Genomic DNA, 23,407 nt, shown 5'->3' with positions numbered 1-23,407 from the left:
CTCTCCTTATTCACCATGCACAGGGCTTTCGGACCCAGGCCATGTGCCCTGGTGAGTCGGTGGGAACCACACGGACGGTAGAGAAATAGAGCAATTCATAACATCGCAGGTGGAAACACAAAATTGAGGTCTGTAAACTTCTTTGTACATCATTAATTCGTTAGCGCAGAGAAACCAGAAACAGAGTCAGAACTTGAGCAAACACTGGGGTAGTTACATCCACATAGAGAGGATGGCACTTTGGTTAAAAAGCAGAGTCTATGAAGTTATCTTAATCTTTCTACTGCTCAGCCAGTGCAGCTAAAAGCCAGCCACCATCAGCCACACGTGCGAGCGAGCCAGCATGCTGCCCACTGCAGAGGGCCACCAAATGCTCCTTCCTGGTCACTAGTCCTGCTCCACAGCCAGCCTTGTTTGCATTTAAAAAAAAAAAAAAAAAGTTGGAGGACTTTGGGAAGGATCCCAGTGTTCACCATTCAGTGCTGTGAAATCATACTTTGTTCTTTAAGTTTAGTACAAGAACAAATTTCATTAATGTATGGGGGGAAAAATCAGAACGGAACAAAAAAAGCAGGCATGTGGGAAAGGCAACAATATAGGCTACAAATGCATTTTTATTATAAAGTAAAGCTCTTCTGTACAAACTAGAATCCCTCTGCATTTCTCAAATAGAGAGCATTAAGAAAAAAAGGGTCGTATACATCTTACTGCAAATTTCGGAAGGGAAGAAAACAGGGAGGACTTGCACTTAAACCACGTCAATGCCTCCGTTTTTGCTGGGAAATGTATTTTCAGAGACTGGAAAAGGAGACACATGTAATAAAAAAAAACAAAGTAAGCTCAAGTATAAATGGAATTACAAACATGGATCTGATTAAGAGCTTTCCCATCTCTAAGATCTTTTCATTTTAAGGCCTCACCTCAAATTTCTTTTTTAATAACAGAGCCGTACACTTAAAAAAAATATCGAGCAACTTGGAAGAAATCTGGCAGAAAATACTCTCCGTGTTGAAAGAACACGTGAACAATTACATGGAAAAGACATATGTTTCACAAGTATTCTTTAAAATACACAAAAAGCGCAAAATAACTTCTAAATATTCTTTTGAAGGAATTTCATGATAACTGCTCTAGAAGTGACTCTTATTTTATTTGACTTACTTATTCATTTTACGATTTCTACACTAAACTTTGTGTCTCTGGACTTTTTTTCTTTCTTTTTTTTTTTTTTTTTTTTTGTCTCTCCTAGCCCAGGGCTGTTTGGTGGACATTTGAAGGTTAAAAAAAAAATCAGTTTTCTGTGCTGAAGTTATCAAGACCAGCTCTCTGCTGCATTTGCATTGTTATTAGGGACACACACTCACTCACACACACGCGCGCACACACACACACACACTCTGAGCTTAATGTGAGGCTAGTACAGAAAGAGAGATTAGACACAAAGAAATGTAAACAGCTCTCACATGCGAGGAAACTAGGTTACGAGAATCCCAGCACCAGGCATTCACCAGTCACCATGGAAAACAGGAAGTGAGATGCGTAGCAACCACAAGCCAAAAAGCAGGAAAGCGCATACCTTTAGCTTGGAATGAAAATCACGAGATTTCCTTCTGGCAAGAACCTGAATGTGACTAGACACCTGCAGGGTAGGGGAAAAGGGAGGAAAACAAAGGAAAAGCCTGTAACCATGGAGATGAAAAGCCCCCTACAACTGGGCAAGCCAGACGTACCTTAATGGCGGCTTGAATTTCTCGAACTTTCTTTCTTGCTAAGACCTGTATATGACTAGACACCTACATTGTTCGGGTTTATGAGGGGAAACAAAACAAAACAAAACAAAACAAAACAAAAAAAAGGAAATCAAATATAAAATCGCTACTCCTTGGGAGGGTTTTGGGGTGGGGTGGGGGGGTGGGGGGGAGGTTATTTGCATCTCAACAAAGCTCTGCAGTTAGGAATACACAGTCCCAGCCAGACACCAAGCCCCCAGCGCTGCTCGAAGCTTTTCAGACTGGGTCATCACTGCAGTGACTTGATTCAGGATGAAAGTGAGGCTGCTCTTCGTTTTCTCACCAGGGAGAAATCATGGGCACGGGATCGAGAGGGGGGAGAGTGGAGCTGTTTTCTTTTGAAATTTTAAAAGGTGGGGCTAGAGGTAAACGAAAATATTTATAGCTTCTCAGTATCAGGAGGGAAAATCCCTTCTTCTCAATTTAGAAGAGACTATCCATAAATTAGCACATTCTGCAGAATCAAAAAGCTGAAGCTGTCGGTTATATTCTGATCTCATTAAGAGCTCTGGATTCTGTAGCAAATGTTAAAATAATACTGACATGTAAATTAGATCTCAAAGAGAAATGGAAAGACCCAGTTAGCAGAGCATTTTTTTTTTTTGCCCTTATAAATATCTTTAATCCTTCCACTCTTTTGGATATTGACTGGGCGCCAAGTGGATTTGCATATTATTACAAAGCGAAAAGTGTGAATACAGCCAGCCAGCCATCCTGTTAAAAATCTGGGTTGAAAACCACACGATTTGCTGAACAACAAATTCACATTGGAGAGGTATCACCAACTGCTGCCTAAAAACATCCCCAGGATGCCGGGGTGTGGAAACCAAGCCAAGCCCAGCTTCTGAAACACAATGATTCCACTGGGTAAACAAATTTGCATCTCTTTCAGTGGGACTTGGTTAAATTTAGAAGAGTCCCCCCAGTGAAGGGGTTGGGCACATGACCAGAGCTCACAGACCAGTGGGACAGCTCAGGTCCAGTGCTTTCAATTATGTGGGGCAGGAGATCGGTCTGTTTCAGAAATTTAGAACCTTCTAATTTAAAAGTTCAGCAACTCTGAGGCAGTTACTTCATTTCAAATACTTTCCTGAAGATAAAAGCAGGATTTATTTATGGTACTAAAAGGTCCTTTTATCTTTGAGTTTCGATGATTAATTTTTTTTCAATTTGCTTTAAATGATAATTAAAAAAATAAGGTATGGAGAAGCAGGAACTCCCTCATCCTCTTCGTCCCTCCTTCTGGCTCCTGCTTTTACTTGTTTTCACCCAAAATTTTGTTCTTGCGTGAATCTCTGACTTGCAGAGGGCCAGTGTCCACTGTTGGGGGAACATCCACTGAACAATGCCCTGCCTCTGCGCGCTGGCAGGAGGCCACGGCCCTCCGTGCTGACTCAGCAGCCAGGCTCCCGGCGGGGGCACATGTAACATTCCTGGGGAAAAGCTCTCCCCACCATAAACACTCATGAAAACAACTCATCACTGAGCAGAGGACTGAAATCTGCTGCTCACACCGAAGGAGACCACAGTGGAGTCTGCCTTTGGCTATGATGATAGTTTTTAAAAGCCATGCCAGATAGATCAGCATAGGTCAACATAAAAAAATAATTTTCTGTTAACAACTCACCCATGAGGTTCGTTTGATTTTTCTCTCCCCCCCCCCCCCGCCCACCTTTTCCTTTCTTTCTTTTTCTGTTTGTAGTTAAATACGAATTTCTCATCCATTCCAGTTCTGCACTGGGTCAGAGATTGGGGCCGCTTTACATCAGAAGGAACCAGGAGAGCCAGAGCCCTGACAAAGGGCAGAGGGATATTCCTGACACTACTCTGCACAAAGGTATTCAAAGTTGTAGCTTCATTTCCGTCACAGCAGCTACTGACAAAAAAGCCATAGCTTAAGGAGTAACAGTTCCCTGGACGCACATCATTCGGTATTATATTCAGGCCAATACTCATGGCTGCTAGCGTTACTTTTTCATCGAAATCATGACTAATGTGTAATTGTACCAGGATTGTACAATGCACAAAATCTCAAAATTTCATGATTTCCAAGTGTATTTGCACCTGCGGCTTTTGCAGTGTTTACAGATGCACAGTTTGGGAAAGAAACGTTAGTATTAAAGTACGGTACAGGAGCAGTGTGTACACTGTCCTTCGGAGTGACACTTTCCCAGATGTGTATAAAAAGAACTCCGGAGACCACACAGTAAGGGGTCACTGAAATGATGAACAGTGAAAACTGAGCCAATTGAAAACACCTACACCACTGACGTCCTTACAGGGAACTCAAATTGGGGGCTCCTAGGAGCCAAAGCACAGACAGCCACTGCAGCCAAAATGCCTCGTTGGGGCCATTCGCTGACATGCACAGTGTCCAGGCCGGTTGTTTTACCTGTTTTCTGGTCCTCGTCTTGCCTGTCCTGAGTTTGATGTATCTGGCTATCAATTCATTCCTACCTGAAAGAAAGAAGAATTTACAATAAGATGGGTTACCTTAAAAAAGCAAGCCAACAAAAACCAAAACAAGCAAAAAAAAAAAAAAAAAAAATCAACTGAAAAACAGCCTGGGAAAGCTAAGAAAAGAACTGAGAGTCAAGACTTTTTAAGCTGGAGCTGTACACTCACTAATGCTAGAAAAATAAAACGGTACGATTGTTTGCAAAAATATTTACCACGGAAAATGAGGATGAAGGGCACTTAATTATGAACTGTGATTAGCAACTGAGGAAAGAAATGTGCCTTTTTTGTTTCTTTACATGCTTCGACCTAAAGGGATGTATGGGTAACAAACCCAAGGATTTGTGTGGGAGTCCACAAGCCTGTTTCTGTTCCCATCTAAGTTTTCATGCCCACTCCTCACCCAGATTTCTAGTTCACTCCGGTTACAGTCAGCAGAGCCACTGGAGGATGAACTGCTGTGGGTGCAGAAACCCTACCATAATATGGAGGTAACAGTGTGAAAGCAGACGTTCCCTAAAGGTGGTCACTCTGCTAATAAGTAACTATACACAAGATCATGTTCATGAAAAAGAAAAACAAAAAACCAAAAAACAAACCCAAAACGACTTAATCTCCTCAAAGCTCTATAACCTGGAGAGGAAAGAAAATGCCTAAAAGTATAAACAAACACCTCCCGTCCCTACCCCACTAGGGGACAGCCTGAGAGGTCGCAGACTGACTTCGAAAAACTACAGCGTCACGGGAAAATATGTCCCTGAAGCAAAGTAGGGATGTGTGTTATGAATACTACATGAAATAAGAGCCCACTCATGTAGGGAAGTGCAGGGCTGGCTGTAGGATTGGTCTGGGCCATCTTACTTCCCAGACATGCTGCATACCTAAAGATGGCAAGAGCTTGGTCTTCGGCCCCAAAGCCTCCCTGGGACCCAGCACGAGGCTGGGCACACAGAACAAATTGAGGAAATAACACAGCCTCTAAGGGAAAGAGAGGGACCACCCCCACCAGATCTCCTCTGGCAGCATGATGAGGACCGACCCTACCCATGAGTGTCCTTATGGGAACCTCATCTGAGGATTCTAAAGCTCCTGAGCACTGCCTGGATCGGGCCTGTCCTCATGGCTCTGTCTGCAGCCTGTGTTAGGAGCACACAGGGCAGGGCCACCATGGAAGGAAGGCAAAGGAATCATGGAACCTGGGGCTGGGAAGTTCCTCTGGGTCATCCGCTCCTACCACTAGAAGTCTAAATTCTTAGAAGCCTAACCAAGCACTTCTAGAATTAAGGAAGCAGTCCATTTTACCTTAAAACATGAAGAAAAGGAGGAGGAGGAGGAGGAGGAGGAGGAGGAGGAGGAGGAGGAGAAAGAAGGAGAAGAAAGAAGGAGAAGGAGAAGGAGGAGGAGGAGGAGGAGGAGGAGGAGGAGAAAAAGAGACCCTTCTTATTTGGGGCTTCTTGTAATTCTCATCCCCAGGTTCTCCTGGTTCCTCTTAACAGGAACAAGGCCACGCAGATGACTGGCTTTCAGATATTTATGATAGCTTTCCGGTCCTCTGGAGTTATACCCAGGCCAAACTGCCTCTGTTGCCTGTGACAGCTTTGAGACACTACCCTACCTATCCAGTGACCATCCTTTGTCCAGCTTCCATTCCTAGCCTGGAGCTCAGGCCTGCAGTGGTGCTCTTCCTAGGACAAGTCCACAGCAGAAGTCTATCGCCTCCCCTGTCCTAACGTACACTACCTCTGTTGATGCAGCCTAACACTGCACTGGATTTTGGGGAACCACAATGAACTGTCAGTTTATGTCATTTGAACTCCTAGAAGTCTTTATCATAGACTACTCCTCAGATATATCCCTACCTCTGTGCCCAGTCTTTTCATGCATAGTTGCGATTTTTCTGATCCAAATACACAGCCTTACGTTTATTTCTACATTTCAACCCACCAGATTAAGCCTATCATTCTTGCTTGTCAGGATCCTGTCAGATCCTGTTGCTTGTCTGAACTTACCCTTTAACTGCTGGAAAAGGGCCTCTAAATTCAGGTTTAAGAATTGCTTCTCTAAGCATTCTCTTTCAAACTTTTGAGAACTACCAATATCCCCTGTAGTGTCATCGGGTCTACTTCTCCATCTCTCAGATGGTTGTACAGATTTTGCAATTTGTCTCAAAGGCTCGCTGACAGCAGAGCCCGGCCAGGAGTGCCTCATTACCAGAAGCCAGACCAAAATGACCATGTCTGCAGACAAGCCAAGCATCCTCCAGCGCAGGGCCTCACTGTGTGTCCCGTTTGGGGCTGAGTGGCCAGAACAAAATAAATCCAAGGTTCCGTATTACATGCAATTTTATCCGAAACTTGTCCAGATGGCAAAAACGTCTGCCCCCACACGTTTTCCCTGTGAAAGCAGACAAGGTTGCGTGATCTACGTGACACATAACCTCTCTAACTGATTTCTTACGGCATTTGGTTGAGGTGAGATCACCATCCAGGACAGCCACATTTGACTGTACACACCCTGGAGTCCATGCAAATGGCACCGTTGGAGTTCAACAATGTCGACTCAAACTCTGATTGTAGCACTTCTAAAAATTATGATGTCTACAACAGGCCCTCAGTGAGCAGTTACCATGTGCTGAGCACGATGTCATAGCCACCATTTCACCGAAATGTGTCAGGACTCTCCTGTCCCCATTCTTTTTCTTTTTTTTTTTTTTTAGTTTTTATTTATTTATGATAGTCACAGAGAGAGAAAGAGAGAGAGGCAGAGACATAGGCAGAGGGAGAAGCAGGCTCCATGCACCGGGAGCCCGATGTGGGATTCGATCCCGGGTCTCCAGGATCGCGCCCTGGGCCAAAGGCAGGCGCCAAACCGCTGCGCCACCCAGGGATCCTTCCTGTCCCCATTCTAACATAAACAAGATCACCTTTCAAAACCCTGTGTTCTTTCTTCTATAACATGTTTGAAGCCATGAAGGGGAATTAATGGGAAGTTTCTGGGTGTTTCTTCTTGCCTCCATAAGGAATACTGCTGATTCAGATACTAAATTCAAATTCAACTAACTCTGAGCATTGACCTAACAGTGTTTGTTATTCACTTAATTTCATGTGAATTTTTTAACCACCACAAGGACAGCTTTGTATATAGAAACACTATTGGGTTTACCTGGTTTTTAAAAAATGCATATTTTATTCATTTATTTAAAAAACAAACTTAAACACCTTAGTTCATCCTCAAGTTTGAAGCTCAATTTATATATCCTATAACTTTTATAATCACTTTTTTTTTTTAAGATTCTATTTATTTATTCATGAGAGACAGACAGACACAGGCAGAGGGAGAAGCAGGCTCCTTACTGGGAGCCCGATGCAGGACCCAATTCCAGGACCCTAGGATCATGATCTGAGCTGAAGGCAAATGCTCAACCACTGAGCCACCCAGGCGTTCCTTTTTTTTTTTTTTTCCCTTAAAGATTGATTGATTGATTAAGAGAGAGAGTGTGTGTGTGTAGGAGCAGGGGAGGGGCAGAGGGAGAGAGAGAATCTCAAGCAGACCCCACACTGAGCACAGAGCCAGATGCGGCCTTCCATCTCACAACCCTGAGATTACAACCTGAGCTGAAACCAAGAGTCAGACACTTAATCAACTGAGCCACCAAGGCGCCTCTATAATTGCTTTCAAAGGGCCATTCAAATAATGTTTGGTCCATTTTACAAAGCAATTAAACTCCTTTACACATTTTAAATTACACATTTAATTTAGAATATATTTAATTCTTTTAACTATTAGAATTGTTTGACCTAACTTCTAAAACCTTTCTTTAAACAACTCTTAAAAACCTAATAAATTATCTTAAACGCTCTAATACTGCTTATGAATCTAGTAAGACTTTAACCCTCTCAATAATCAAGTCTAAATCAATCATTTCGTTGCACATTTTAATTTGGAAAAACAGGCTGACCTGTTGAGTGGGCCAAATTATTTTAAATAATCACTTGAAACATCAATATGTATAGATCCTCTAAGTCAAATATTAACACTATGGCTCTGATTCTATTAATGTCTTCTATTTCCAATTCTAAATCTTCCCAGAATTAAAATATGCCATTATGGAAACAAGTATGACAGTCCAAATGATTTAGGAATATCTTTTTGGTACCTGGGGTTGTACATATTTTGGGGAAATCAACTAGGTTCTGAACAGATTTTTGTCAGTGACCTTGATAGAACATCTGAGTCTGATTTATATGTATTTCTACACCAAAGCTCTCCAAATGGGGGTGGATCCATACAGTCCAGAGCCCTGGATTTGAACTGCGGTCCCAACGTGCAGAATTCCTTTACCAAGGCCTGGGAGCTTGGGGCACAGTCACTGACATAACTGCCAGCCAGCCTTGGCTCCACACAGCATATTTGTGTTTTATAGCCATGATCACAGTGCTGGGTATTAGAAATGTTAACCTTAATTTCTCTCTCTCTTCTACACAGACACACACACACACACACACACACACACACACACACTCAGGGGCACCTGGGTGGCTCAGTTTCATTAAGCATCCAACTCTTGGTTTTTGGCTCAGGTTGTGATCGCGGGGTTTTGAGATTGAGCCTCACATCTGGCTCCGCACTCAGCAAAGTCGGCTTGAGATTCTCTCTCTCCCTCTGCCCTTCCTCCTCCCACTTGTGCTCTCACGCATTCTCCCTAAAAATAAATAAATAAAATCTTAAAAAATAATAATAATAAAACATACACAGAGTGGTGCTAGATCCAAGAAAACCTTACATTACAAACATTCAAGAAAGGTAAGTGCAAAGTTAAGCATGGCATTCCTAAGTTAATCCTACTGTCAAGTGGGGTCCATCTCCTTTGCACCTTATATCATGCCTGTCTGGTGCACTGAGGATAAAAACAGAAGGCAGCCTACCTGCCTACACGGAGGCCACTGTCCAACACAAGCGTTGTTTTTTTTTTCTTTATTTTATCTATTTATTCATGAGGGACACACACACAAGGGGGGGGGGGGGGTCAGAGACACAGGCAGAGGGAGAAGCAGGCTCCATGCAGGGAGCCTGACTTGGGACTCGATCCTGGGTCTCCAGGATCACGCCCTGGGCTGAAGGCGGTACTAAACCACTGAGCCACCCGGGCTGCCCCCAACACAAGAGTCAAAAGAGCAAATCTGCACCACAGGTCCCACCACGACCACCGCCATGAAAGAGGGTATGATAACATGCACGGGTAATCTGCCACAAATAATTCAGGAAGTCTAGAACCTTCCTCCCCCAAAGTACTGGAATGTCATATCTAGGCCTTTGAGGACAGATGACATTTTCTCCAACAGTTTATCATGAAAAGTTTCAGACACACAGAAGTTTCTTTATAGAAAGAATTTCACAAGTGCGCACCACATACCCACCTCCTGGATTCTATCATTCACGTTGTCTAGACTTGCTTTGACACGTCTTTCCATTCCTCTGCCCATCCACCAAGGTGTCTTATTTTACTGCTATTGTTGCATTCTGTGTTGCTGTGGGGGTCACAGGTAGGAAAACGCTCTTCCTAATACTTCACCATGCGTATCACTAACTAAGGTGATAAGACCGGATTTTATTGGGTGGGGGGTGGCTGGGAGGCCATTCTGGATGGAAGACCAGCATTTCCTTACACACAGAAGCAGGGATCTGGAATCCTATACAAGGATTCTACCTGCTGACCCTTAAGCTCCCGTGGCCACTGCACACCTCCTTTCTGGGCCCGTGAGTTTGCAGATTCTGTGCTCAAGCATCTGCAGGTCATCTTCTCCATCAATACGTGGAATAGCTTATAGAGCTGAGTGGCAATGCCACACTTCAGCACTAGGTGTCACAATACTGCAGCTTGTCGGTGGCATGAGCCTGCTTTGGAAACACACACCCTGTTGCTTCCTGGGACCTGAGGCTCTGCAGCTGTGGTGGCCCCTGGTGTTCCCACAGGCAGGACGCAGCAGCAAAAGACAGACAAAGCCTGACTTGCCACTTTTAAACCCGGACCCTCCCCAGGCACTGCCATCCAGCGTGGATTTTATCCTCTTTTCTTGTGAGAATGTAGTGCAGTTGAAAGTGAGCCACCACGGCTCCTCCGGCATCCCAACTGCAGTGACCTCTCCTGCTAAGGGGGCAGAGGAGAGCGAGACACGGACGGAAAGGCGTGGGGTTTGCACTGGGCTTGCCTTGCCTAGACAGAAGGCTGGTTAACGTTGTTGTGGGCTGGGTGTGTGATGGGATGTGGCCTCAAGGTCATGTTTGAGGCCCAGCAAATGTAGGGTCTGTGGCTAGAAATTGTAGCCCAGAGACACTGGGCTTTCACCGTGTAAGAGCCACTTTGTAATTGAATGGAGGCAGGGAGCCACAAAGGGAAGAAGTAACAAATGGAACCTCCTCTTCCTGGCTGCAACCCAGTTCAGAGGCAAACCATGCAGGGGGAGGGTTGAACAGCCCGGGAGCAGGGCAGGGGCTCTAACTCACCCACAATGGCCTTCTCTTTGCCGGGCATTCCCCACATCTTTTAACCATGTTTAAAAAAAAAAAAATGAGAATCAGAAAGAAAACCCAAACTTCTCTTGACTGCTAGAACAAAGCAGCATCAAATAGTGCTGATGCTGTAGCTGTAACCTTGCAGTCCTGCACACCCTCACAAACCAACCCTAACTCAGCCCAATGGCCCCATTAGACGACCAGAAGCTTCCCTGTTAACACCTTGATCTTTCTGCACTCCGCACCTGCACGCACAACTGCTCTCATGCTCTGTATTGCTCTCGCCCATCTCTGCGCGTCTGATTCTGCCCACCTTGCCGATGCCTTGTCCTTCAGGAGCCTTCTAGATGGAAGAAGCCTCTCTCCTTTCCCTCAACATCCACAGCCCCTGACGGGCTTCTTCGCTGCTGGCCTATGTCCTGTCTGCCTTCTATTCTATCATTTCAGTCATGGCTCCAACCAGATGATGGAGTCGCTGATAATAAGAACCAATGGCATTCATGCTTTCTGTTTCTTTCCCAGGCAGCTCAATGTTTGTGGAGTGAGTCACTAGCAGGGACAGGAGAAGTCACATCCCTATAATCCAGTATGACACTGGGATCATCAACATAAAGTGAAAACAGAAAAGGAAAAGATGACCCAGTGAAAAGAAGCAAAGGAGATGCCTTCCACAAGGTGACCCCACCAGGGGACATGGCTCTGTCCGCCGACAGGGCAGCGGTGCCCAATAGAAAGAATGGTTTTCGGACCACTTTCTCAGCAAGATTCTCTAAGGTGGTGGATAAATACTTTCTAGTCATCAGTTCTTTGTTTTCTTTTCTTTTTTTTTTAAGATTTTATTTATTTATTCATGAGAGACACACAGAGAGAGAGGCAGAGACACAGGCAGAGGGAGAAGCAAGTCCCATGCAGGGAGCCCGATGTGGGACTCACTGGATCCCAGGTCTCCAGGATCATGCCCCAGGCTGAAGGCGGCGGCGCTAAACCGCTGAGCCACCCAGGCTGCCCTGTTTTCTTCTTTTCTTACATTAGCTGAGGTTCATCTAAAGAAAAAAATACCTTAGGCTATGAAAGTCAACACCGAAAAGCACAAGTGTAGGGGACAATGTGTGAACCAAGCATCATCAGCTAGAGAGAGGTCTACAGAACGAGGATGTTTAATGACCCTGTCCTCCCAAATATATAGGGAGGTAATATCTAGGGATACTGCCAAAAGAGGCAGTAAAGAGTCTTTATTAACCAACCTGGGAGTAGTTAATAATTAACCTTTTCTTCCACACTGCTGCCATTGTACCAGCAACAATTGGGTGGGTGGTGGGGGGGAAGTAGGAGTCCTACCGAAGCTGGTCAGTCACCCTCTAGTCAGACAACAGATGGCACCTATGAAAGCACAAGCAACATGCCAGAATCAGGAGGGTATAAAGAGGCCACTTTGCCATCAAGGAACCTACACCTGTGAAAGGCTCTTGCTCATAAGAACGGGGTCAAGTCACCCCATCCTTCCCCATGCCTGTGCCACAGCCGCCACGTCCCATTTATCTGATGGCTCACATGATAAATGCCTGCCTCTCCCTCTTCCAGATAGGAAGTTCCACAGGAGCACTGACCACACACTGGGTTTTGCTCATCACGCAACCCCTGGGGTCAAGAATACAGCAGGTCCCCAGTAAGTACTTACTAATGCAATAAATGATTAAATGACAGGGATGGAGATCAGAGTGGGAGGGGAGCACAAAGCTAAGATTGGGGATAAAGGAGGATTCACCTAAAGAAAAAAAAAGGCATCTGAACCAACCCCAGAGCACTGCCAATAAGGAAGTTTGGACACCAGTGTCTCGGTTAATCCCCAATATAAATCATTGACCAAAAATAAGCACCAATATGGAAAATCACCAGAAATGGGCCAGACAGCCTGTTCTGGGTTGTGAGGGGCGGGTACTGTGTGTTCCGGATCTAAAGGTTTACAAAATGGACTGATGGCCTTCAGGAGGTGAACACTGGCGAGTGCCTAAAGGAACCTGCGTCTGCATTCACCCAGGGGCTTACAGGGAATAGCTTTAGAGGAAAGAGTACACAGGGGAAGGCTGTGTTAACCTCCGGTTAGTCGGAACTTATTCCTCACATCCCTTCAAAACGCCTGGCAATAACTCAAATCCTGACTCTCCGAGCTCCGATCAGTCAACGGCAGCTGATAACATTATCAAGCGATGGCCCCATAAAGCCCCATGTGCTCCTTCATCTTAGCGGGACAGCTCACAAACTACACATTTGCCGTAGACTCCAAGGGTCAAAGAGAGACAAGCAAGTAAAACTGTCCCATGCTTCACATGAAATACAGCCCTCCTTCACTGCAGATAAATTCTTTTTGTTGTCATTATTTCTAGAAGGAAAGTAAATATGAATGAAGTCAGTTTTTCTAATGGCTCATCTCTGCGAAACAGTAAGAGATGCCAATCACCTTCCTAATCCTCCAATGGGTAATAAGTTAGTTAGCCTTACTACTTGATGCCTCCGGTTGCTGGTCTTTCCAGTCCATCCTATACACAGCTACCTACAAAGCAGAGCTCTGGCTTAGCCACTCTATTGCCTCAAGACGTTCAACGGCCCGCTGCCCACAGTCTAAAGGTCAAACCGCTTTAGTGTAGTATTCAATGTTGTCCCACCATCTGGCCCTAACCTTTTGTTCTTCTGACACACCACCTTCACCATCACCCGAATCCACCGCACCATCAAAATGCACGTGTAGTTTTCAGTGTTTTGCTCACAGCCCCTTAAGATGCTCAGTCAAAATCCTGCCAGGCCCAGCTCAAAGGGTATCTCCACCACGAACCACCCCGCACCCCAAAACATGTACTGGACAGGGAACGTGTAAAGAGGAGTTGGGGAGCCTGGAGCTCATCTCACAGACCAGTGGTTGGGAAAAGACAACATGACAAAGCAAACTGATAACAGAAGATGGTGTGGGGGACAGACGAACTGCTGAGTGTGGCTTGGCTCTGACGGGGAAAGAAGCAGAGATGAGAGTCACCCTTCTGCCCTGGGCCCACCGTGCCTGATTTCTGCATGTGCCAGCCTGTGGCTCTAGTAAGAGTTCCTTGTGTAACAGATCGTAAGCTCCTTAACGGTAGGGTCTGTGTCTGCAGCATCTTTGTATCCCACACACTCAAGGTGTGCATGGGATTTAATGGAACCTATGCCTGTGGCTCCCTAAACAATCTAAATAGACCCCCTACCCAAAGGCTCTCAGGGAACTTTTCGCTTATCTTTTGGGCATTTGCCTTTTCTTTTCATGCCCGCATCTGATTATGTTACATCATTAGGTCCCTGGCCACTATAAGAAAAGCACACCCTTCTTCACCTGGTACCTAGGCCTAATAGCCCGTTCCTGTACAGGGCTCCTCTACTCTAGTACAAGGAGCTTCACAAGTCACTGTCATGGTTTTCTGTACCTCTATGCCTTGGAGTGGACCATATGTCCTTAAATGTTCGTTCTTTTCTCCTTTGCCTACAAACACTTCCTCAGCCCTCTAAGTCCCAACTGAAGTATTTCTTCCCTAAAGCCTTCTGGGAGCCACCCAAACTGAGCTAGCCATATTCTCCTTCACACCCTCGTGTGCCCAGCACACACCCTTCTGCTCTGTACTACCATTACTCACCTGGGGGACCGTTCATTCTCCATTTAGAAATATGATTGCTCCATGGAAAGAATCTATCTAGTTCTCTCTGCCTGTAGGTCTGGCACCTATTAAGTAGGTCCTCAGTAAGTGCTTTCAATAAATGAATGAAGGAGTGAGCTCTTCTATGCCCAGAACAGATGACCTAGGAAAGGATCCTATACAGTGGACAGCGCTGACGGTATCACTTGAGATCCGTAAGCCCTTTCACACTTAACGACTATTTCAGTGACAGGCAGCACAATTTTCCAGACCTTCGTTCTGCTCTCTTAACTTGGCACCAGTGACACCAACCCATGCTCCATTCCTCCTCACCCCTTTCTACCCGCACCGACCTCCACATGCCACAGTCACATGGACCTGATCCAGAAAAAAAAGCTAATCTCAACATCAATTCAGGAGAGTCTTGTTAATGAAAAACTTTGCTAAGAACACTCTGTTTATTTATTAATTATTTGGCCTTTAAAGGAGTGTGAAATCCACACATTCGAAGTGCCAAAAACTGTTGGTCTTTGCTGGAGAATCTTTAATGGCGGTGATGCTACAGGCTTGTTTTTGTTTGTGACTCAGGAGTATGACCGCCTATACCTCAAGCTTTTGGGGGAAGCTGGGTTCGTACTCATTAGCTGTGTGAATCTGGGCAACCTACTGAACTTCTCTGGACGTTTATTTCCTCACCTGTGAAATGGAGATAAAAAACCTCCCCTGGAGGCCTGTTGTATGCATTAGCAGGAACACATGAAGTTTCTGGCACCTCAAAGTGATTTAAAATGGTCCTGGAGCTATTATGTAAAGCCACTGCACTTGGTTTATATGCTCTCATTGCTTGAACCAGTGTATACAAGGGTTCTGTCAGAACACCATGCCACATGGCATCTTACATAAACCTACAATGCTTCTACTTTCAGGGTTATTGAAACTGAACAGCTTTTCCATGCTGCACTGAAAATGTTGTTCTCACAATCTCTGCAGCACCCTCAACTCGAAAACTGGTATGGCCACAGAAACTGTTTTGGAGTAAAAGGAGCCCTTTATTGTTATATCTTCGCATTAAAAGGGCATCATGCAAACTACTGACTCACTACAATAACCTTCTAATTTAGAATAGATTCTTCATTGAGTAAGATAGCAGGAATTAGTTTTTTGCCAAGGGCTAAGTGTGGCCAAAATTCTTGTAATTCGGGGCAGGTTGTAAAATTATCTTTATGAATAGGCCGGCGGCATTGCATTAAATAGCATGTCCCCCACTGGATTTCCAGAATTTAGTTCTTACTATAAAACACAACTCTCACCGGAAGAATAAAGCCAGAGCTCCCGGAGCTCCTGCAGCAGTTGCTGGACAAAGGTGGAGTTACCCACACATTTGGTCAACACGACACTCACACAGGATGAGCCACTGCGGGGGAAACATGCTTTTAAAAAAAGGAGGATTCTAAATGCCCGGGCACTTGGTAATTCTTGTGAAAATAATATAGAAACCATAATCATAAAGGACATTTTTTAAAGTACACTCCGACTAAAGAGATTAAAGTCTGAGGACTAAGCACAATAAAAACCTCACTGTGTGGTAGACAGAGATGCGGTGAGTTGAGGGGTGTGGATGACAGTCCCCCTCTACCCTCTGATGGATCGGCACCAGGAAAGCCCTGTGCTTGTAGGCTCAGATGCTTCGCCTCCACATCCCCCTCATTGCAGCTTATGAATGTTGACTGGGGGGCTAAACTCGAAGAGACCCACCCCAGTTACCAAACTGGTAAGTGGCAGAGTTGGGATTCCAACCCGGCTTTGACTTCCAAGCTCATCATGCCTTAACTTCAGACCAACGGCTCTGAAGACGGCCTCCACACTACGGTACGGTAAACTCCTCGCAAGGTCATTGCTAAGTGCTTAGTGAGAAGATCTAGGAGGGGAGCACAACCCAACCAGCAAGCAGACCGCACCGCAGAGAGGCTTTATGTTCTCCATTCACCACCTGCAACACGGGATCGAATTCAACTCCAATTTCTGCATTTGAGGCCTTCATCATCTGGCCCCAGGGCGCTCCTCTTGGCTGTTCAACAACACCCGTCGAATATCTTCTATCGAATATCTTCTATACGTACAAGGCACTGCACGATAGGAGACACATGCTGGAATAACAGGTCTCTGCCCTCGAGGTGCTTAGAGTACAGGAAGGAAACTGAGGCAAGAAGCCACATGATAAAAGCAGGGTACTACGAGGATGAGAGAAGCCAGTAAAGAATAGTCTGAGGGAAATGAATGAATGAATGAATGAATGAATGAATGAATATCCAGAGATGTTTCCTCCCGCGGTTGTCAGGCTCCCTGTCACTCACCCAGCTGCTCCTGGCCACATTCGAGTGGTCTCAAAACGGCGAGCGGCCAAAGGCAAGGACACACAGGCCAGTCATTAAGGGGGAAACCATGGCCTATGCACTGGGCTATTTGAGATAGTGATCAAGCAAACCAGATCGTCTCTCTCAGCTGAGTTTCACACTCTGGATAGTCAACGCCTTTTTATTCTCCTTTCGAAATTTCAAATTACCCAGGTGATACATATGCAACGCAACCTCCCTATAAAAAATTTAAATATTATACACACAAACCCATTTTTGAGTGTGTCTGTGCCTTTTTTCCCTGTCACACCCCACACATACCATCGTACCGTGTTGGATTCTATTGCTTTCGCGTGACCAACCCCTCGCTCTCCACCGGTGCCCTCAGGATCCTGCCCACATCTGCTGAACACTTACTTCTGAGATGCCGAAACCCGGGTCAAATGGTACTTTCCAGGTCCCCGCCAGCTAGCGTGGCCTGCCCCTCCAGCTCATCAGACTTGGTGCATGCGTCTAGCGCAGAGCTTGCCATGCTGCACTCTTCCTGTGGGTGTTCTCACGCACTTTCTCTGACAGATTATGGGCTTCTTGAAGGCAGCAGATACCTCCTACTCCCAAGCTCCCAGCCACCTGCCCCCCCCAAAAAAACTGGCACAGGACGGAGAAGGTGCTACTTAACGGTGACACCACTGCTGATCTTAGCCACCTCTTGAAAGGGAAAATATTTGAAGAACTGACATCACGGCACACAGGAGGTAGTGACTAGATGTTTTCTTTGAAGAGGCAGGAAGAGAGGGAGGAAGATAAAACTGGCAGGCCAGAGAAATCACTGTGCGGGCAGATATCCGGGAGGTAAAGATGAACACGACAGGGCTCCTGGCTGCTAGGAACCCACAGTCCAGGTGAATGCTTAGGGAATGCCAACCACCCAGGAACCTCTCCTCTTCCTAAGCTCCAGGAAATGTACAAGGCACCCCTAATCACCACTGAGACACGGGGTGGGGCGAAGGAAGGGGGAGTGGTTCTTTTATTCCCTAACGCCAAGAACATGGAAAACTCAAAGCCCTTCCTTCTTCAAAATTACAGTGTTTTTAATTCTTGTGATCTTCACCAATTTCAGAATTACCATCCTGCCTCAATCCACCACCTGCCTGGAGGATAACATTCAGCATCTAGTAGAGAAAAACACATGTTCTAAGAGACATCTCAACTTCTTCATAGGTAGAACAGGTTAAGGATGAATTGGATAAAACGCAGATGAGCTAGCTAACCATATTTTGAGGAGCCACAGTATTTTTAAAGACAAGGGATACATACAGTCAACGTGGCTTCATCTGCAAGCTCATTCACCACACACAAGTTTGATTTTCTTTTTTTTTTTTTTAAAGAAAAGGCAAAGCCCAAACTACTTATCCTTACATAGCTCTAGCCCTGAAGGTTGCTTTGCAAAGATATCTCAGAGTGAAATTATCCAGCAAACCCTTGTGTGGATAGAAGGTTCCACAAGTCAACAACCGCTTAAGCAGTTTAAACCAACAAGCAAGATGCCCTCTATTTAAATGCTATGAGCGAATCTATTTTAAGCCTTTAAAAATCCTCTGGGCAGGTGTTTAAGCTGTGTACAGACTGAGCCTGTGGAGACTCCGGGGGTGGGGGAGGGTGGGCTCCACTCTCCATGCAGGCAACATTTTGTTCAGACAATCTTCCTGCAGCAGGTCATGTGACAAAGGCCAAATAAACAGCATCTGGGGATTTTCAATTACAGACCTTCGCCCAGCATGCCTGCACTGTAATCTCTACCAGATGAGGCTCAGGCCTCCCTATTTTCAATAATTCACACACTGTGTACACATAACATGACAATAAGGGCATTCATGGAGCGGCCTGATTCGCAGATCAAAGCTAGCAAAGGGCCAGCTGTAAGCATGCTCTGCTGCTGGATGATTCATGCTTTTCACAGGCTTGGAAAGACGCTCTGCAGGACCTGGCAAGCCGGCCTCTTTCCTGTGCGGTATGCTGAGCAAACTCTGAGCATGAACCGGGCACAGTCTTCCTGGGATGGCCCAAGAGGCGACCAATTCCATGTGCGTTTGCAAGTACTGGGCAGCTTCAAACTCCAAACGACCCAACAAGCTGCCCCTCACAGGGGCTTGCTTGCCTTGGCCAGTGCAAGACCCATGCGAAAGCTCTACTGCTCTCGGCAGAAGGAAGTTCTTGAAAACAAACCTGTTGTAGAAAGAACAGTAAGGTTCCGGAACTTAACAAGCCCTAGGCCAGGTACTCGAGTATGCAAATCCATTGGCTGTGCAGTGTCCATGTAGCGTCACACACATACAAACGACTCAGGCCCAAACCACATGGAGGTCTATTTCTAATGGCTGTCAGAGAGCTCTGGGTCTGGGAAATGAGAGTGGACACTCTGTTGTTACTCCTGAAACCTCTACACCTTCACTTAATTAACTCAAGTGTGTGAAGACTAATGCAGGTAGGCACTGTGGGTGTGTGAGCATGCTTGTGAGTGCTTTGAAAGCATTTGGAATTCTCAAGTCCACAACATTTCCAAATGCCTATGGCCCTGCAAGGGGAGTTGCAACTGGAGGAAATAAGGACACTGCCTCTTCGTATAAAGATTTCATACCCATCAATCAGGGCAGGAACCCAGAGAAAGCCATAATGGTGACTTCCTCAGCAGCAAACACATGCTGCTCACCAGCTGTGGGCTGTGCATCCTTACCCTCTTTTCTCTCTCATTCAGAATGGTTTCCTCTTAATCACAATAATCCCAAAAGTGCTAAAACATATCAATCGTTGGGTAAGCCCTGCCTACAAAGGGCCAGCCGGCTGGCTTTTATGGCCTTGTCCAACAGCAGCTGATACTTCATTCAGTGACAAATCCAATTTAGCAGTTACAAGAGGTTTAGCATCCCTGAAAAAATATTGGGGTTGATCTGGCACTCTAAAGTCAGCAAATGCTCCATTGCCATATTGTTGCAGAGATTATTCTGCTGTCATATTTGGATGTCTACAACCAAGCGTCTCGCACCTTCTCTACCCTTGCCCCCCACGATCTAACGACAGTGGTTGTTGGTGGTGGTGGTGGCGGCGGCGGCGACAATTTAATCCCTGGGTAAGCTGCAATCATATTTGGAAACTGACTCAATGTGATTTTACCATCCACCCCCCAACACACACACACACACACACACACACACGTGTAATTGGCTCTACTCTTCAAATGGGAATTTCTAGCATACTGAAGGAAAAAACTGTGGGATGAAATTGATTTTACTCTAACCTTTGGGATCTAAGTCAGCTTTGAAGGGTAGAAGGAGATAAACAACATGTGAAGATTTTATCCTTGGATTGAAGTTCATCATATTAAAAACTACTGCACTAATGTAAAGACCTTGTAATTAAAATCTTCACATTCATTTTTAAACATCAGAATGTTAAAACAAAGAAAAGCTTTGAGCCATGATGGAGGGAAGCACAAAAAAATGACAGAAAAAATTGACACATTCAAAATACATGTGTCCTTTACAGATAATTACATAAATTCAAGTTAAAAGAATCTCCAAAGAAAGTAATGTGGATAATTTAGCTATTAAAGGGACATACAACCAACAAAATGCCATTTTTAAGGAATACCACAAGGTAATTTACATAAAAAAAGAGAGAGAGAGAGAAAAAGAAAGAAAGAAAGAAAGAAAGAAAGAAAGAAAGAAAGAAAGAAAGAAAGAAAGAAAAAGAAAAAGGGAAATGATCTAATAGGAACATGGGCTGATTATTCCTTTAATATTAGGCTTTGTAGTCAACAGTTGGTTATTCATCCCAGCTTTAACGATACCAAAAAAATGACCACAGAGACATCTGGTTTAAAAAAAAAAAAGTTTTCAGTGCCATAAATGAGACATTCGCAATTGTGGCTGGCAAGATATCAGTGATGGAATATTCCATACATGGAGTTCTTATTTCATGTGGTTTGAAAACTTTATTCTTTTCTCCGGATTTTTTTAAAGCATAAACAGAAAATTAAAACAAAAACAAACACCCAAAGCCTGCAGACTAGAGAAGACACTTAGCTTCTGTGAATAACTAGCCATTAGATTAATATTTTGTCAATGTCACTTGTCACAACAAAAGCAGCGGCATTTATAATTTACTCTAAGACTGGTTTAATTAAAATTCAAAAAACCACGACAAAGCTATATTGAATTTCATTTGCCAGACTGTAATTACTTACTTTGTAGCTGACTGTAAACAATATTTTATTACATCCACAAAAATGCACTTAAAAACTAACAGTAATGCAGGGACGACGGAAGAACTGAGGGGAAACAAGTCCCGTCACTTCTACTTTGAACACAGAGTGACTTCCTAATCTTTATGGGACATAAGAAAATGGGGACCCATTTTCCCAATTGGAGGGGACCTAGGGGCCCGCCTACATTATTACCTTCTTTTAGGGCAGGGCTCAGACTCCCCAAGAACACAGATTTGGTGGAACCAGATCCATGTACCTCTCTCCCAAGACCAAGAAAGAGTCTCACTTGGCTCAGACTCAACAATGAGACAATAGAGGCTGCCAGGCATGATGAATGACTTAAAGGCTTAAAACCACCATTTGCATCCTCCCAGATAAACAATTGCCCTCCCTTAAAAAAAAAAAAAAAAAAAAAAAAATTCTGGAGGCAACTTCCAATACTGTTCATACTTATATGCCTGGCAGGAGAGAGTTAGTTTAGTGAAATTAGACTTACTTTAAAACCATTTGTCTGAGACCTTTTCGGAAAGTGCTTTACTGAAGTGAGAAGAAAGAAACCTTTCATTTCAGATAAAAGGCAAAGTTTAGAATTTTAAAAGTTAGGGAAGGCTCAGAAACACCTAAAGCTCCTAAAGCCACTATCAAGGTTTTCAATGTCTCTCATTACTGATTTTTTCCATTCCCTCTTCCCTTATTTTAGATCCACATAATTCTGAATGGCGGCATAATAAAAACAAAAAAAAAATTCACTTATTGAACAAGGCAGGCAGGCATAAACACGATCTAAGTATGAAAGAAAGGGAACGGCCTTCACACACGCTCGCCAGATTAAAAAAAAAAAAAATCACTGTTCTGAAACTGCATGCGGCCAATTTTCTGGAGCTCGTGAGGATGTGGGGACGAATGCCTGAGAAATGACAGTAGAAATAGCTGAAAAGTCAACCTGCATTTTTCTAGGATGAATTTACAGGACAGGGCAAGAGTACCTCCGGAAGTCCAGCAAGCCTCCATTAATAAATGAGGTAGCAGTGCGGTTTCCATGACAACCGAGACTCCAACTCTGGGGCAAGCTTAGTGCATAACCGCCAAAGGTTTTTCCTCCAAAGGTTTTTCCTCCGATCGCGATCGCGACTTCCCGTTTCGAGGTGCTTGACAAAACCAAACAGACTTTTAAAGCCTCGGGAAATGGCGCAGGGGTTTTCAGAAAGGATTCTTGTTAACCCTGGCTTGGTTCGATAGTGGGATGCAGGTATCAGAGAACTCTGCGGCTGCATCTTGCTATCGAGGCTTGCAACATGATTTTAAACGGAGTTAAGGCCCCCCTGAGAAGGCTCTGTGGGTTAAATGTATTTGCTATAATATTATAATGTGTTATGACAAGTTATATATCATTATAATAGGCTCCCATGATTAACATTAGTCCGACTTTTTTTTTTTTTTTTTGCTCTGTAGAAATGATTTGAGGAATTCAGAATCTGCTTGCTCGCCAGAATTCAGCACGGGGGTGGGGGGGGGGATAACTGACCATATTTCTTTAACATATGTAACCTTGAGGCTTCTACCTTCATGAGGTTATGACACATTTTCCAATGAGAGTTTTCCAGATCCTTTTCCACACTCTGGATAAGTAGACTCTAGAACTCTGCCATTAACTAGTCACTGATTTGGGGGAAAGTTATTGACCTTTTGGAGCCTTGGTTTGCCTGAAGGTCTAGTACACCCTGTAATGCTATGATGCCACAATGATGAGATCCAGCTCCTTTCATATCCCTTCCAAACACACGCAGTCAGAGAACATGAGAAAGCTCTGGTATCCTTCTGTCCTCCACTTTCTGCTTCCCTCTGAGCATCCCCAAGGTCCCAACCAAACAGAGTTGGCATACTTCCCAGGAAATGCACGTAGGTAGTACAAGAAGGACAGCTACTGTGAGAGCAGAATAGGTCGGGGGTGGGGTGCTGGGCATTGAGGATTCTTGGAAAAGCCCAAGAGAATGAGAAACCAACCCTTCCAAAAACAACGCAAAGCTAACATTCACCGTAGAGTTTCCCTTGGGGAAAAGTGATTAAAGAGAATCCGTACAGTCTGTATGCTAAGGTTGGGAACACACTTCTTAACCAGCACCCATCCCCGCTATCTTAAGAGCTGTGCTAAGAGCAAAGAGACACTCTCTAAAGCCAATAGCTTCTGGGCACCCATTTTGGGTGACTTGGAGGTAGACAGCTAAGAGGACCAAAAGAGGACAAAAAGTAGCACTTCTGCACCTGCACAACTTAGAATCTATCTACGTAAGGCTGTATAAGAGATGCAGTTGGGTGGGTGGGTGGGGGAGGCAGATCCATGGTGGTTATATACATTTTTGAGGGTTTTCCTTC

General features: G+C 44.7%; 1 protein-coding gene across 7 annotated transcripts in view; it reads right to left on the bottom strand.

The window, feature by feature from the left end:
• Window positions 1-23,407, bottom strand: part of TEAD1 (TEA domain transcription factor 1) — a 269,759-nt gene that overhangs the window by 72,390 nt on the left and 173,962 nt on the right. For 3 of the 7 annotated variants that reach the window (XM_038569059.1, XM_038569061.1, XM_038569060.1), the window contains exons 3-5: window positions 4,183-4,247; window positions 1,731-1,793; window positions 1,577-1,639 (exon numbers count right to left, since the gene is read on the bottom strand). In XM_038569059.1, the coding sequence (XP_038424987.1) occupies window positions 1,577-1,639; window positions 1,731-1,793; window positions 4,183-4,247 (191 nt within the window). The remainder of the gene's footprint in view (window positions 1-1,576; window positions 1,640-1,730; window positions 1,794-4,182; window positions 4,248-23,407) is intronic. The other 4 variants (XM_038569063.1, XM_038569064.1, XM_038569062.1 and 1 more) reach the window with 2 other exon arrangements.

This window comes from Canis lupus, chromosome 21 (genome assembly GCF_011100685.1).
Source record: "Canis lupus familiaris isolate Mischka breed German Shepherd chromosome 21, alternate assembly UU_Cfam_GSD_1.0, whole genome shotgun sequence".
Classification (NCBI taxonomy): Eukaryota; Metazoa; Chordata; class Mammalia; order Carnivora; family Canidae; genus Canis; species Canis lupus.
The sequence above is the reverse complement of the archived record's forward strand: the minus strand, read 5'-3'. Positions and strand labels throughout refer to the sequence as shown.